The following is a 17,427-nucleotide window of genomic DNA, read 5'->3' as shown; positions in this document are numbered from 1 at the left end:
AAAACGGATGCAGATCTACGTGATCAATCACAGTCACTTCCTGTGATTTCCCTACACTGATCCTATCCCTATTTAATTTGGTTGATGTATGACGGGTTGGTATTGGATTGATTGCTTTGTTTGAAGTAGAAAGGGTAATGCGTCTTGGAATCTTTCAATTTCCGTGGGCGTGCAGCGGCCGTTAAGACAGCGGCCTGTGGGAAGAGAGCGCCAGATTGACTTTGCGACTCTCCGAGGTTGGCATCGCTGTAGATGAGCCACTTGTGCGTCGACTGTTGAATGCACCAACATGGGATCTGTAGCAGCTGCGATCATCGTGGTTGTACTGCTACGACACCAAGGTTTGTGATTCCTTTTAAAGTCCCATAGTGCTAGTGAGCGAATGTGGTGCTGATTAATACTGGGTGGTACATTTGAGAGTAAGCTGTTCAGTAAAGACAACTCGCTTTAATCGGGGAGGTACAGTATTGGCGTAAAAGTAGGTCAAGTGAGATTCGTTATCACGAAGAGCCGCATATCGTTATTACATTATCAGTTTCGCGCGTAACGCGTGCTCCTTCCCTGTGGAAAAACACGTTGAACAGAAAGGGCCTACATGTACATCCTTTATTCATATTCACGATGGGGATCAAGATAATCATTGATTCAATAATGTGAGGCAAAATTGCACTCCCTCAGCAAACGTTAACAATTGTTTCACTTCCAAGAAAACTACAATTCCATTTAAAGTTTTGGGGAATAAATACTTTAAATTCAGGACTGCATTTTTAAAGTATTTTTGTATTCTTCTCAGGGGAACAAACTCTAACAAATGAAAACGAACACGCAAACCTAATTTCTGTTTTTGAAACTGAGTCAAAACAGCACTGGGCAGTCTAGTAAATTGTTACCAACGTGGCATGGCAGATGACAACTAAGGCCACACTGTTTTGAGTGTTGACTTTTATTTGACTGTGACAGTCGATCGCAATGACATAAAATGAGTTTACCTATTCAAATTAAAGGCTATGAATGTTGTTAAATGAGCATATTGCTAAAGGTGAACATTCTTTCAATCCTATATATTTGGAATATGTTTACTGTGTTGCTAAATATAAGATGTTAAGTCAATGAAACGAGGTGTCGTATAGCGCCATGTAATAGGGAAATGAATATCTTACTCGTCAAAATTATTTTAACAAAACATTAAACATCTTGGGTACCGTGCAAGATCAGAATATAGTGTCTAAACCGTCAGGAGAACTCTAAACACTCGTGCTTTTGAAACAAACATTGAATGCAAATATGAGATTGATATTGGGATTGTATATTCTTGTAATCATTTACGCCAAATGTTGTTTTTATATCGTATACTACAATCTATTTTCTATGTTTCCACTTAATTTCCACACTGCACTCCATTCTGCATCGCAGCGGTTAAGCGTGCGCAGCGCAGATGACAGTAAGTGTCGCCGTGCATGGTGCATATACAGTTTTTGTCGTCGAGTGGAGGGGATGGGTAAAGGATGACCATAGCGAAAAATACTAAATATGACTTGGCCGTTAAAATGTTAAGAATAAAAGGGGGACTCGACACCATTGCAAATCGGACAGGGATGATCCATTGGCTCAACCTGCCAGTCAAAATTTAGCGACTTTTATGTTGCGAGCCACGCTAAGGCATTGGAAAGTGTTCGTTTTAGCATCACCATTCTAATGTTCTTGTCCATTCTGTATCTGCATGTGTAAAGCAATCTGTCAGCAGAGCTGTGAAGTTGAAGCCATTCCCTGTGAGGTCTCGGTTGGTGACAGCTGCATCCTGAGCCTTCGTATCAAGTCCCCGCCTGACGCCAATCTGTCAAGAATCACCAGTCTGGAGTGGTTTAAGTACACCACACATGGAGATCAGATTCTTTCATATACATACGATTATGGTGTGAATTACCATTCGGGCTACCAGGATGGTCGTTTCATTCTGGACACCTCGGACGGCTCACTATCGATCGACAACGTCGTCACTGGGGACGAGGTTCCTTACTGTTTCAGTGGTTACTTCCTACTGCAGGGGGATAATTATCCTGATCAGGAGAGCGCATGCGTGCAGCCAGAAATTATCGGTAAGCAGGGGCTAATTTTATTGAATCGATTAGCAACAAGAAAATCGCAAGACCCCCCAAAAGGTAAGAACCCAAAATATAAAGTATGCAAAGCGTTACTGGTACTCCGTGGATGATAGAGAAATTTCAAATCGGTAATCCATTGTATGAATTGCCGTCCTATACTTTGTACAGGGTGGGTCAAAAAAGCGGAACCCAAACCCCCAGAAATAGATTTCATATTGAACCCCAAAAAAATGTAGCACCAAAAATAATAAAGGTTGGAAAGCCAATTTCATAAGCTACCTTTAGATAAAAAATTATTGAAATGGCTCAATCCGTTCAAATATCACAATTTAAACGCAATGACCAATTTAAACGCAATTTAAACGCAAACGTAAAAAAAGTAGTTTATTGTGTATTCTGACTGTTTGGAACAACACAGAAAATGACACAAAAGAAAACTTGGTTCAACAAGTGCCAACAACTGTAGTACACATTATCCTGGATTGGCAAACAATATGACTTATAAAATCCACTTTTTAAAAAACAGGTCTTCAAAAGGACTTTGTTGAATATTTTTAACCTATAAACTGTGGTTTTATCTTTGGTTATGTTTGAACACAGTTGTGACAATGATTCTTGAAATCTCATTTATTTTTTTGACCAGAGAGGTTTTAGGGTCATTGTGTTTAAATGGTAATATTCTTTGAACGGATTGAGCAATTTCAGTATTTTTTAATCTAAAAGTAACTGATAAAAAATGGCTTTCTATAATGATTATTATTTTTGGTGCCACACATTTTGTTCAAAATATTAAATGTAGTTTATTTGCGGTTTGGGGTCCTCTCAATAAAAACAGCACCGGGCGAGGTTCTTGATTTCAGTGCCAAATTTGGAATTCGTCGAAAATGTTGCTTAGACCAACATATCCTGCAATTAAAACTGATTGGGACCAGCATTTGTGAGCTTATTGCTTAGCTCATCAAATTGCTTAATATGTTTTAGTTAACGGCTCCATGATATTTCTCAAAGGAGGAATAGGATACTGAAACTTTGCCTTCATGTTTATATTCCAATCACTGATCGCTCCATATTGACTGAATAATTCACGGTTATCACTACACAGTCACTAGATTTTGGGGCATCCAGTGCATTCAATGCATCGCACAGTCAATATTGGCATACGTCTAAGTTCGAAATTGCTGTGCTTGATCCAATCAAAAATAAATGTTATGCGTGTATGTTTTTATTGACTTCACTACTTAAGTATTCACTTTCTTAGAGTTTAGGCACTCTCCTGAAGACGGTCAGAGTATATGCGTGCGAGAACGAATTTCGGGGTCCACTTTTGCGACCTCATTCGAGCCGTTTGGATGCTAGTTGTGATTTCATTCGTACGCGTAAAGTTTTCGCCTTTTGCTGACGTTGAAGAAAAACACATTTTTTTTGCATTGGTGATTGGTCACCGCTGTTCCTGAGACACACAACGTGTATATCTTACACTGTATAAGAACGACACAAAAACGTATTCGTACTTCGTCGTGGCCGATGTAATCAACCGGGTTTTTTTCCGTCTTTTCTCTGGAACGGTAAGACATTAGGTTGGTTTCCTTTCAACCACATGTTTGAAATAGGATTAGTGAACAATCAAAAACATAAAATTTCGGGGATTTGATGACCTAGTGCCCCTTTAATAACAACAATTAAAATGGAGTAGTTAATTCTTTAAAATTGTATACACATATGTATAAAAGGCAGGACAAACAGTATTCAAATGAAATTGGTAACGATTTTCTTTCCTCTACATTTACAGTTGGAAGATTTGTTTATCCAGGGAAGATAGTTTCGTGCGCACTAGTAGCTGCACGTATACTCGTATTGAATGACCTAAATTTCAGTGCCTTTCTAAACGTTTGACTCGGAGAAAACAAAACATGGCTAAAATCGTGGGCAAATCGAAGTTGGAATAAATGTACAAACTGTTTTATATGTGTACCGACCAAATGTTGAAAAAGGAATGCCGTTTGGTTCAAAGTGTCTCCCTTTCTCCATGACATCCCCTTGGCACACAGTATTGTGAGGCGTTCTCATTATATTTGGATTTTGTGGATTACAGTTCCAATTGACGGACTGCAGCTGTGTCGCGAAGATTCCAGCGGCACCAGCCAGTGCGTGTCCAGGTATAACAATGACGATGACATCAACGTGACTGTTGTGGCGGGATCGGCTGTCCAGTTCCACTGTAAAACCCTGACCTGCATCCGGCCGGCAGCCAAGTTCAAGTGGTCCATTGGCCAGAGCGAGGTCTCCAGCGGGCCGGGCACCGACACAAACTGTAAGCAGCCTGGATTGCAGACTAGTACCAGCGAACACACCCTGATGCCCAAACTGGCCGATCACAGAATGAAGCTCTCCTGCAATGCATCCAATCACAACTACGTGGACGGAGGAGCGGAAGTAGGCTTCAATCTGAACGTTAATGGTGAGCAGCATGCCTGGACGTGTTGATTTTGACATAACTATGATGGCGACAGGCTCGTTGACTATTTGCACAAGATTTTCCCACGACCTTGGGAAAAGGGCACGCGCATGCAACGGAACGGGTCACGCGCGCAAACTGATACAGCCTAACAGTCCCGAATCCTCAAATTTCAATACGATTTTGCACACCCCTATTGGGAGTTAGGGTAACTTTGTACATCAGTCCCGGGGCAAAGGATGCGTTAATTGGATGAAGTCACGTGCATTGTCCATTGTAACCTGACGTTGGTTAGCATGTTGCATGGTGCAGTGGTATGTAGTTGGAGCTGTGCCAAAACTTGTGTCACAGTCAATGACACGGCAGGAGAGTTTTGTTTATTTTTTTCTTGTACTTTTTTATGTCATAATGATGGATGTACATTACCTCTACAGTTCCCGTAGATGCTAAAAAAATCACCATAGGTCGTCGCGGGAAAGTATACCAATCGGGGGGCGTCATGCCCGTACAGGAAGACAAACGCGAGTCAGTCACATGCTGGGCGACGGGAACCAGACCTGCGGCGGATATATCGTGGATCCTGGCCGAGGACCCGTACAGTAGTGACGGAGTGGAGACCGAAATCTCCGAGGGTTTATACGACACGGAGGGAATGTTCGAATTTCAGGTGGAAAATTACATGGACTATAAGAAGCTAGTCTGCGTTGCTAAAACTCGCGATATGGAGCAGGAGGTGACTGTCGCTGTGTCGCTGGTTGTAGAGAGAGGTAAGTTATTGTAAGAGAGATGGCAATTATGATTGATTTCAGCTACTTTGAAATACCATCATCCAACTGTATACTTCCACAATAGGATCCATGGTCGTCTTTGGCAGGTTTTATTGCAGAGCCTATTTTGTGAAGCACACCTCTTTCATGTGGGTATTATTACCTAACAATCCCTCTATCAATTACAATGTAAGTCGAATTCCCGGGCGCGATTTAGTAATTCCTTGGGACCAAAATGCCTCCACCTTGCTTCACAAAATAGAGAGCAAAAACTGCTGGATTGACTCTGGCGATCTTGGTTTTATTTTTCTTCTGAAAGGATTCTCCATGCATTGGCATATGTGTTGTGAGTCTCAGGGTAGTAATTATGTGCCATTCCGGGTTTTTTTACCACCCTGTTTTACGGTGACCACATAATTATTGCTAACCTTTCGAGTCTCTTTTTCAAGCTTGATAATTTGCTCATACCCAAACGAAATGCACCTTCAAGGGTGCTTGTGTGCTCTTACTTCTTTGAGGTGACTTTGTTTATGTATCATGTGACCACGGGTCTCCAATTTCGAGTGCGCTTGACGCCTGTGCACATGATGTTTTTAGTAAAATACAGACTGAGTGAGCACAAATGGGTCAATAGTTAATGTTGAACAAAGACAATGAGGTGATCCCTCGCCACGACCAAATTAGTTTAATGAAAAAAGTGCAAGATGGAGTAAATATACTATACTGGAAAGCACTCATTAAGGCCAGTTATAGATTGTCGGTACACATCAACTGACTGAGATGTTTGATCGCTGAAATGAAAACTGCAATAAAGTACCCTGTACTATTACACCGGGCCTGTAATATATCACCATTCCTGGAAGCAATTAGGTGACTTGTTGTTATGTGCTGAGTTACCTGACGCTTCGTAATATTGGAAGCTACATGAGGTTAATATTGGAATCTACAACAGGTTAACAGATGATGAAGGCTGCACTTTCATAAGTACACACTGTACACTCATTTGCAGTGACTGATTAAATGTACTTATCGCAGCCCCTTTCATTTTGAAGTCATTCATAAGTAATTTATCTGGCAGTAAGTGATGTACTTGTCTCTGAAATGGTAATCCACGCTTTGAATTAATTAACCCGGCTGTTAAGCGAAAATCAATCTTGAATAATGAAGCATGTTTCACAATGTTATCGGTTGAACTTTGACACCAAAAAATGAAAGGTTACATCAATATTTAATTTAGAGCCGAGCTGATTTCGCTGTGTTTCTGGTCCCCATTCTAAAACATACGAAAGTAATGCGCAGTTAATCAACTTCGGTATAATTAGAGTGAGAACCTATACGGGCGATTCACAATAGTGTGCCTCCAAGAGTTTGCAACGCGTTGGCCAATCACAATGCGCGAAATCAGTCGACCTTTTCCAAACGCACATTGGGTCGACCGATTTTGCGCATTGTAATTGGCCAACGCGTTGCAAACTCTTGGAGGCACACTATTGTGAAACGACCGTATCGGGAACACTTGTCTTGGACCTCATTCATTGATTTTGACGTTTAGTCGCTAAGCGTCCAGCTTAGTTGAATTTGTTATAGCTGCGGACAGCAGCTTAACAATTGTCGGGTATCTCCGTTTAGTTAGTCAGTAAGCAACGTTCCAGTGACAGCCTTCCATGGGTATAAATTACATGACACAACACGTCATTCATCGTGCATGAACACAAATCCGTTGGTCCGCAGCTTCCAAGATCAGTTTGAGCTTGCTCTTTTTCTGTGCAAAAGAGCATCGCGAAATTGCCCGCTTGGCTTCGGTGCCAGTTGTAAGCGTAACCATGTACAAAGGTCGGTTCAGAAGTTGGTTATTAATCAAGTTAATAAATTAATAATGGTATCCCAGTTTAATAGAAATACCCGTTGCAGGTAAAAAGGACTTACACTAAAAGCTACGTGTACGACGTGGTAATGTTGATGTTTTGCTGCCTGAGCTTTTTTCAAATAAGAATTTTTGAAAACAACCATTCAAATTACATGTTAAACTGATGGCACTAATAATAAAATAACCTCAACTTCCGGTCAGTTGATCTCACACATTTTTTTGATTGAAGCTAGACCAGTGTTCGGTGCATAGACGTTTACATGGAAATTAAGCGTACATTTGTATGTTCAACTCTTTCCCTGTTTGTGTCTGCTTAGCTAATTCATCTAGCGCGGGGGTCATTGCTGGAGTGACACTGGGTGCCTTAGGGCTTGTTGTCCTCGTTCTCGTTGCCATCATTGTTGTGAAGAAGAAGAGAATGAAGCGAAGACTCAGCAAAGGTAGGAATACTTTTTTCACTAATCAAAAAAAACAAACAAAACGACAGGAACAATGCCAGGCAATAGCAGTACATTTTCGTCAGCAACCACAACACTTTTCAATTCGTTTGTAACGAGCACAAATTAATGACGTAAGGGCCTTTACACAAATGTACCAAAACGTCTGCCTACTTTTGAGTTATGTTCACATCCCATGTGGGCTGATTGTCGATCACTGAATTGATACATACACCTTCATCCAACACATGTTATTTTTTTTTATCATAGAAGACGTGCAAGTTTCAACCATACACCATCAAGACAGGTACGTATGCAACCAAATCTCATTTCAGTAAATAATGCTGCTTCATTAAAGCAATGTAATTCAAGTCGTATCGGCTTTGACAAAAAAAGTAAGTAAATCTGTTTTAATATTACAATCGGAGCAAATAAAGGGCACCTTCTCTGTGATTTACAAGCGCTTTGAACGCTTAGGATCTTCAATGCCACGGAAGAAAATCTTTTAGCCAAATGCTGAGAAAGTTAAACAAGGTTGGTCTCATGACTTCAGTTAGCATCTTTAGAAAATAAAGGAGGATAACGTGCACCTCCTACCTCATTGCTCGTTTTACCATTGTTGAATCATATAATACAAAACAATCTTGAGAAAGTACCATTTTCATGCAATTTCTTTCCATGTAAAAAAAAATCGAGTTTTATCTCCCTAGTTGTTTATGGCCATCACAACACAATTGCATTAGGATACATCTCTACAGCTAAAAGATTGAGAAACACCTGTTTCCCGTCATCAAGACTATGCCTTGTGACAGAATGAGTGGTTACTAAGTCTGTTACTTACAATACAATAGAATAATATAAGTAACAACATACAGACCATATGGGAGTTGGTCTGGGTCTGATCTTTGCCTCGATATTTGGTTCAAAAGTTCAACCAGGGTTAAAGGGTAACTCACGATGCCTGTTGGCTATGTCTCAATATGGACATTTGGAGTATGATTTTTTGACGAAATAAATTACGAAGTAATAAAACATTATTTCAAAATGTGCTAACATTGTCAGTACCGTTGAACACTGCAGGGTACAACCTCTTTATTCGAATCCGTAAATACCGCACTCTAGCTACTGTTTTCCGGTAGCGCCAAGACAGCTTATTATTGAGCAATGGTAATATTGTTACTCCAAACTTTACATTTCCCACGGGTACACGCAAGTTATTTGCGGTTGGACTTTTATATATTATGGTCCTACTTTACTTGCGGCAACGTAGTTATCAATGTATTTGATCTCATCAGAAGTAAATTTATTGCACTCAGCTTGTGTATTATATATTTCTGTTTGTGCTCGGGCGTGTGTAACTTGAATCTTAGGAATCGAGTCCCAACCCCTCCGATGCTTCGTCGCACAGCAAGTGATTCGTGCGGTAAGTCAATGATGTTTAATTTCGTTCACTGTTTTGTGAGTGTTTAAATACAAAATTAATAGACCAATTAATGGGGTCCCGCCCACAGCACAAGTGGCCAACAAACGCGCGTTATGCGAGTACACGCGTATTGGAGTCAAATAACGACTGTGATTGGTCATTTAACACCATGGGGTGGAGCTTGGTGTATCAGTCGATTGTAAAAAAATATATAGCAATGACCATTTCATATTTAACGACGACTCGTTGTTAATTCATATTTAAAATATTTATAACGTTTCAGATTGCAGGGAAAATGGAACGCTGTTAACAGAGTCAGTTTTAGACTTGTGTACATTCAGTACTGCTACTGGTTGATACTAAACTAAAAGACGATGTGCACATGCGCAGTTAGTGCACGACCTTGCTTTATGATGCTAGTCTTCTTTTTTCGTAGGTCCCCCGGTGAGCAAGCGACCATGCGTGTACCCGGATACCAGCGACGGCAACTCTAGGTACGTCACCCTGCCTGCAAGCCAGCCCTTCCCACGCTCCAAGCTGACCTTACTGAACGTGATTGGTCAGGGTAACTTTGGCTTGGTCTACCTGGCGTCTGCAAGTGACATAATACAGTCAGGGAGCCAGACGTACGTCGCCTTGAAAACCTTAAAAGGTAGTTAACCATAAGCATCAAGTGCAACAGACTGTAACAAAAAAATGGTGCCCTCTTTTAAAAACAAGTAATTTGAAAACCTACTGCAAGGAAAGGCCACTCACTAATTAAAGCTAACAAGAAAACAATTTACGGGTAATCGAAGACTTTTGAGACGTTGGTGGTCGCAAACATACCGGGTTTTTATTTCCATTGTTTGCGTCATATTGAACATGCGCGCTTTGCTTAAATATGACGTAAACAATTGAAAAAGGACTGGTACATTTGCTGCCACCAACGTTTCAAATGTCTCCAATCGGTGGAACAAATCACTTCCTCGTTATTAAACAAGAGTTTACAGCTTAGAAGTAAACGTCTTTTACCGAGCACCTCAAGGTTCCAGATTTTCTTCCTCACATGTTCATAGCTACATAAAACAATTATGAAATACATTTGGTGATGACACAGTGTAATAATGCTGACAGTATATGACAGTACGAGTTCGTGAATTTGTGCTGGTCTGCGAACAGCCGGTGTTTACTCGAGGTTTAAGTCACTAATGATCTGTTTGTCGTTGGATTTGAGAATGGGTCAATGTCAGCAGGACATTGAAGAGATGAAGAGTGATAGCGGTGAGAAATCTGAAGCTACGATACTTGACTAATAAGAGGGGCCAGAACACTTTTGCCGGTTCTCAAGCGTGTGGAAGAGCAATTGAGTACTAATTAACAAAACAGCAACAGGATCCATTTTGTGCTGTATTTGTTTTAAGAGCTTCTTGTGCTAAGACGGGTATTTGCCTTGATACATCCACGTGAGTCAATATGCTGTAGTTTTATCATAGAGTAAATGCTTACTTTTCTTTGTAGAAAATACTGAGAAGGATGTCAAAAAGAATCTGCTCCGGGAGGTCGACTTGATGAAGCGGATGCCACCGCACTCTAATGTGGTACGGTACCTCGGTAGCTGTCTGGAAAAGGGTGAGTTTATGTACTACAGAGTAACCAAAATAGGGATAGCTAATATTCTGAAATATTAATTGCGACTGGTGTCATCTTTGTATATTAGGCAGTGACAGCAAGACTTCCAAGGGTCAGGAAGGGACAGAAAAGAAACGATATTGTAGAGAAAGAGTTTTTCATGTGTCAGGTTGAGAGGAAAGTTCAGGGGTGATAGTGAAGGAAAAGTGGATTCAAGCCGAGACTGGAAGCCAATGCCCTCAGTTGCCCTGGGTAGGATTCAAACACAGGCGCAACATATGGGGGCAACGAATAAAGCAAATCAGCAACCTGACACCAGTGTACAAGATAACAGGTGCAGCTCAGACAAACAGGGGGGGGGGGGGTGTTCACGATAACCACTTTCTCGACTAAGGTTGGGTCCGTACCTGAGCCTTACAGAAGAGGCGGGGAAAGAAGCATCTTGACACTCCCTTCGTTGGAAAGCCTTGTATGTACACCCCATAAACGAATACGCAAACGGAGATTATTTTCAGCATCCCTGTGAAAGTTTACTTCAATATTCTTTCAAATACAGTATGTGCCAATTGCTCGTAGCGTCTTCCAGATTTAAGCTTCATACCATCATATTTTGTACAGCGCCCTCTTGAGCTTGCTTACGTCATAGAGTCAATGTACATCCCCTATAGCACCCTCTCATGTTGTGCTTCATTGCAATCATGGACTTTTTCCTGCTCTTGTTCTGCACAGAGCCCCTGTATGTGATCGTCGAGTATCTGTCCAATGGTAACCTACAGGAATACCTGCGACTGAACCGCACCAAGGAATACACCTACATCGACGCTTGCAGCGAGTCACTGAGTTGCGCCGATCTGATCAAGTTCGCAAGGGACATTGCCAAGGGCATGGCGTTTCTTTCCTCCAATAAGGTAGTTACGTAGGTTGTCTACTTTTTCTGCTTTGGCTCCTCCTCAAGATTGTCGACAAAATGTGATGCAGAGGATATGAATTATCGCTAGGTGCAATAAGCCGATGATATATCTGTAACATATTTTATGCTTATGTGCCTTTATCAGTAACCAGTTGATATGTACATCAAAATAAGAGGGCGCCACCTACGGTGCTTTTCGCAAGGGCGCTTACGGCGCTTAACTCGTTTGAGCCATTATTAAGGATGCGTTCGTTTAGCTCACCCGGGTCGACACGGGTCAGCCCTGTGCCGTTCGATTAGCTCTGACGTCATTCTCGGGGCTCACCTGGGTCAGCCACCTCAGACCTGCCCGTGGAGCAGAGTCACTGGTGGAAGTACGTCACGCATGCGTTGTTCATTCCCTAGAAACGGACACATATGGCGGCCGGACAGCGGAAATCTAAAGTGGACGTAAAAGTTGACGTTATTTAAAGTTTAAAGGCAATCATTTATTGAGTTCTTTGCGACTTTTGAGGCTATAATTTTAGCCCTACTTTTTTTAGTTTTGCAATTGAATAAAAGGCAGTAGATCTCAACTAAGACCCGATCCGAAGCGAGCATGTTGTCAGTGGCCACAGCCACGGCTAAGGGCATCAAGTGTGGATCGTGATGGCCCGCGGTTGAGCGTTCGATTAGCCCGGCTGTCGTGGCCAACCATATAACCCTTTACCCGTGACGACCCGGGTGGTCTAAACGGACGCAATCTAATAAGAGAGGTTGACCTTGGCCATCACTTTGAGCGTGCGCACAACGAATGCGCTCGGGATGTGCGCCCTACGCGCAATGCTCGTACATTAAGAAAAACAACTTACATAAATAATAGTAAATGTTGTTTACCAACAATGTTAGCATTTTCTCACAGTATGTTTGGATACGAGACTAATATTATCAAACGCCCTTGGGAAGGTGTTAGGTAGAATTGAAAGTTCTTTCTTTAACTTTTAATGGTTTGAATGTCGAAATTTGTGTTAATTATATCCTTCCTTGTTTTGTCATTTAGTGCATTCATTGCGACCTTGCAGCTCGCAATGTACTCGTAGCCGGTGACAAAGTCTGCAAGATTTCAGACTTTGGTCTCGCCTGTGATGCAGGCAACGTTAAGGCATTGCAAAAACAGACCGACGTAAGTATTCCAATGCCCATTGAAACATACACAATGTTATTACCTGCGCCACGGAGGTTATGTTTTCATCGGTGTTGGTTTGTGTGTTGGTTGGGTTGTTTGTTGGTTGGTCGTTTGGTTGGTCTTTGAACAGGATAGCTCATAGGGGTATTGGAAGATTTTCATGATTTTTTCAAGGGGTGGTCTTTGGTACAAGTAGAAAATGGAAGTGATCCGGATCTGGGTCTAGATGCATGATTTTTTTAAAGTATTTTTTGACCGTTTTGTATTTGCGAATATGCTATGTGTAGAGACCATGAACCTCTGTGTTCAACTAAGCAGCTTCGTGTGCGTGCACTGACACGGTGACCCTGTATGCTTATCATCCACCTAATCTAACCACACAGGTCAATGGACTAGACCATTTCAATAGGAAGTGGAGAGGTAGACCGACACAGGCATATACATGTAGATTACAACATTTTTGAGTTTAAGGATTTGTTCAATTGAAAAAATTAACGACATAAAGCGACCAACATTGCTATTTTTTGGGTACATTCAAAATGTGAGCAATCCTGTTGACATTTATAAACGTCCAATAGAAATTGGAAGTCAGGTGATATGCGAGTATTTCTTTTGGGTGTACTGACAATATGGCGGGATTTGTTCAGCCTTGGCGGAGGTTTTCCCTTTCGGAGTGCTTTCTAGTTTACATAGCAATTACATGTACCTCTTTTTATTTGAAAATGACAACGCATCACTTCCAATGAAAACGTACCACGTGTGTTTTAAGAAGTGGCTTTATTGAATCTGTAAGCTTCAGTATGAGCCCCGTTGACAAAAGGGCAATTGGAGTGTCACGAACTACAAGATGTAACTACGTCCGGTAAAACGTATCCATTGCTTTCAATCGGTATGAATCCAGCTCATTTATTTTATCGAAACAAAAAATCATTTTTACAAATAAATGTAATTCAACGTTTAGATTTATATTTAATCATTTTATGTATGTCAGAATGCCCGGCCTCTTCGTTGGATGGCATTGGAGTCCCTTGACAAAGAAATGTTCTCAACGAAGAGCGACGTTTGGTCGTTCGGTATTGTTTTGTGGGAAATCGTCACATTTGGTAAGCAGTTTACACTCTCACGGAGCATTAAATGAAATTGCTGATGAAGTATAAGCCAAAGTCGTTCAAAACAAATAACGCAGGACCAAAATCACAATACAAAACAACACTAAACGTAGCCCCAGCGAACTGCTTCTTGGTCAATCTGTGTCAACAGTCCGAGTGTTTTTTTGAAATATCAATTCTCTTTTTTTTGCGGGGGGGGGGGTGGTGTTGGATCAATGTTGCCAGCACTTGCACTAAATCCACTCTGTTATTATCAATGCATAATGCATTTTAGGATGCATAGGAAATCAGAACGAGGAGGAAATTATTAAAGTAGCCTTTATTTCAAATGTTTTTTTTATAAAAAGGTTCTGGGACCAATTAATTACTTCCGAGGAAGAGAATGAAATTTAGTCTTTAACTTTTCATGTGTATTTATATTATTATGTCGTGGCTGAGAAATAATGTGGAAAAGTGTCCTTGGTGTTTGCTCTGAGCAATTACCAAACAATCAGTCCCTTTATCTAAAAAAAAAAAAAGTAGAAAAACCCGGAGAACGACCTTTTTAGCTTTAAAAATATTTCTCAGGTTTTCAACACAAACAGAATGTGATTGTCCACTTCTGTTTAGTTAATGTACGGAAATTCTTGTTAAATTATTATTTGTCTTGTTTCTCTTTAAAACCTCATGTCTCTCGACTTGTGATAATGCTTGACTTACTGTAACCAATACTGTGTGGTAATTAATGTTATTTTCAATTTCATTGATTTTTGATTGAATTTAGGTGCTCGGCCATTCCCAAATATGGTGGTTGGTGACGTCATCGCTAAATTGCGGGAAGGTTACCGAATGCCGAAACCTAGACACTGCGATGAGAAATTGTAAGATGTAGTTTTGTATCCTTACTGTATCACGTTCACACATGACATTTACAACGTATGCCCTAGTTTAAATGACCAGAAGTTATCCAACTATTCACGTAATAACTCATAATGGATGTCTCTGCAGAATTCAACTGTAACAGCTCTTAACAGAATCATATAATCATCAATTGAAATATAAATTTTGTGACGGTATCCAAAGAGTGACAGCTTGTTCGTGTGAGATTCCCTTTCTCAAAATAAAGAAAAAAAATCATTTTGGGAAGTTTAATCGTCATGTGTTTGTTATTCACAGGTATGACATGATGCGGTCGTGTTGGGATGCAGACCCGGATCGACGCCCAAGGTTTTCAGAGCTTTTGAACTCGCTAGAAAGCTTTCTGGAGACAGAGGCGGTAAGCTTGGGAAATGTTTACCACTTGGTGGCGCCCTTACTCTTATCAACTCGCATCCGAAGGTAGAAATTGCTGAAACAAAATGTGTCAAGACGTTTGATACAAACTCGATGTCATTGCTTTGTTACCTACTACAAAAAATCCCCGAACCAGAGTAGTGTACTAGACTTTCATGTACTACACACTGTTTTGGTGATGTGCATACAAAGTACAATGAAATTGTCATCGGTAGTGTACCCGAACGTCACCGATGCATATTACAGCTAATTCGACATTGTTGTCCTCGTTGTTTTTGCTTTTTACAGGACTACATTATCGTGGGACTTTACGAGGAAGCCCTTTATTTAACACCCAATGGTGACGACACCAAGCATCACGAGAAGATGTAGTTCCATACATCTATGGACGACGATAACATATTCTTCACAATTTCAGCACATTACAACATTTCATGACAGGGGTCAGTTTTTGACACCGAATGGCGACGACACTAGTATCGCGGAAAGAGATAGCTATAGACGATCACACATTGTTCAATATGTACGTACATTTATAGTACATGACTTTGTCAATCGAATTTACAGGTGCAATTGTTTAACTGTATATTTTGTCTTCTTTACTTTCAACTGATTTTGAATTTGTTGATGAAATAATTGCATATGATGAGTATGCCTAATAAGGTATGACTGAATGTTCTTACAACTTACTTTTTATTGATAGTATCTTTCAATTAAAATTGACTTATATTAACATTATTGCATATTATGACATTGTATGCATATTTAGCGATGACTACATTTCATATCAACGGATTGCTCGAAGTTATTCGAACCTTACTAAAGGGGTTCTGATGTAACTTAAATTGAAATAAAATATATAGTATACTGTATTATGCATTAGGAAACAAACCGTTAGATCTGTGTTTTGGATGCCACGCTGGTTACCGATAGCCAGCTGTATTACAGTGCGTGTGGCAGGGAACCAGGACCGTGCATAACATTCATGGTGACTTTGGCGGAAGATCAAATGAAGTTTATGGGGAATATTTGACGTCAATCAATGGTCAATAATTATCCCGGAGGATTTTACGCCTAGTGTTGAAGGTTAGTTTGAATTTTAAGAGTTAAAGGTTTGGGAATCATTTTTGAGGTCATTATTGTATAAAATTGTAGCTATGGAAGTACCTCGTGTTGTAAAATAAGCATGTCGTGTTTTGTATATTCATTAATGTTCAAGCTATTCATGTGCACATTCGATGCTTAATGGACACGTATTATTCAAGACCAGTGTTGTTTAGTATTCTGTATAAATTTATTTATATTTAGACATGTATAATGATAACTAATATTAAACAAAACTATTATGGTTTTATAAGATCAATACAGATTTTAGTAATAATTAACATCAAAGATTGACTGATATAATTCTAAAGGGAGAAGCACATACATTTCACTGGTACACGGGAGCTTCTTGCGTTTACTTTATTTTGTTAGATACGGTACATTTAAAACTACTATATGGTTTGACTCAAAACAAACTTTGTAAACAGACGGGACGTGAACTTTATGCTATAACAATGGTAATGTGTCTGCGTATTACAACTTTATGTAACCTTCGTGGCCAATTTTATTGATCCTCGATCCTGTTTAATAAAAGAAATACATATACAATTTCTTGGAAGTTTGATCCCCATCTTCAAAACGAACAATACACAAACCAGGAGTAGCCTCCGCGAAGTTTAGTTTGGTTTGTTTTAAATCAGTACCGTTTATTCATGATGAGAAGTGTTACTTGCGGAATTGAGAATGGAAATAAATATGTTTTCATCTTCACCAAGCACACCGATCTTTTTCCCTTTCAAATCACCTCTTTTGATATGTTGTAGGTTGTTGGAAATTTGAAAGGAATTGGCTGTCACTCTGACGTTGCTAAGTGTTACGGTGCTGGTTTGCAACCAGTTTGTCACGGCTCCATAATATTTCAGATGTTGACGACACGCCTCATGCATATGGGGCTGCTTCGTTTGCTTTCTTTAACTATGGTAACTTCCTCCCTCCCTTTAATAATGCTTACATGATAATAAAGTTTCAAAAAAAGCGTTGATAATGTGTTAAAAAGTTGAACGCTAGGTTTCACAGCATATCATCGATAGTAAAATGCAGATGACCCTGAAACTTACATCAAAACATAACATAATCGGTAGCGGGGATTTTTTTGTGACCGATTTTTAAGGTGAATAAACGCGGCCCAACACAAACACACGCCGTGGCCTATCTTCCGTCAACAAGAAATTAGGGAACAATAATAACAATTAACACCCTTCCAA

The 17,427-nt window shown here is 40.2% G+C and overlaps 1 protein-coding gene across 1 annotated transcript; it reads left to right on the top strand.

Annotated features, from left to right (window-relative positions):
• Positions 1 to 4,948: 4,948 nt before the first annotated feature.
• Positions 4,949 to 17,147, top strand: LOC119733313 (tyrosine kinase receptor Cad96Ca-like). The gene is made up of 12 exons (XM_038206909.1): positions 4,949 to 5,324; positions 7,509 to 7,631; positions 7,899 to 7,935; positions 8,999 to 9,051; positions 9,488 to 9,703; positions 10,552 to 10,662; positions 11,392 to 11,570; positions 12,612 to 12,734; positions 13,729 to 13,840; positions 14,610 to 14,706; positions 15,002 to 15,101; positions 15,407 to 17,147. The coding sequence occupies exons 1-12, from the start codon at positions 4,973 to 4,975 to the stop codon at positions 15,488 to 15,490; spliced, it is 1,587 nt and encodes a 528-aa protein (XP_038062837.1). The 5' UTR covers positions 4,949 to 4,972; the 3' UTR covers positions 15,491 to 17,147.
• Positions 17,148 to 17,427: the final 280 nt, after the last annotated feature.

This window comes from Patiria miniata, unplaced genomic scaffold (genome assembly GCF_015706575.1).
Source record: "Patiria miniata isolate m_02_andy unplaced genomic scaffold, ASM1570657v1 HiC_scaffold_25, whole genome shotgun sequence".
Classification (NCBI taxonomy): Eukaryota; Metazoa; Echinodermata; class Asteroidea; order Valvatida; family Asterinidae; genus Patiria; species Patiria miniata.
The sequence above is the reverse complement of the archived record's forward strand: the minus strand, read 5'-3'. Positions and strand labels throughout refer to the sequence as shown.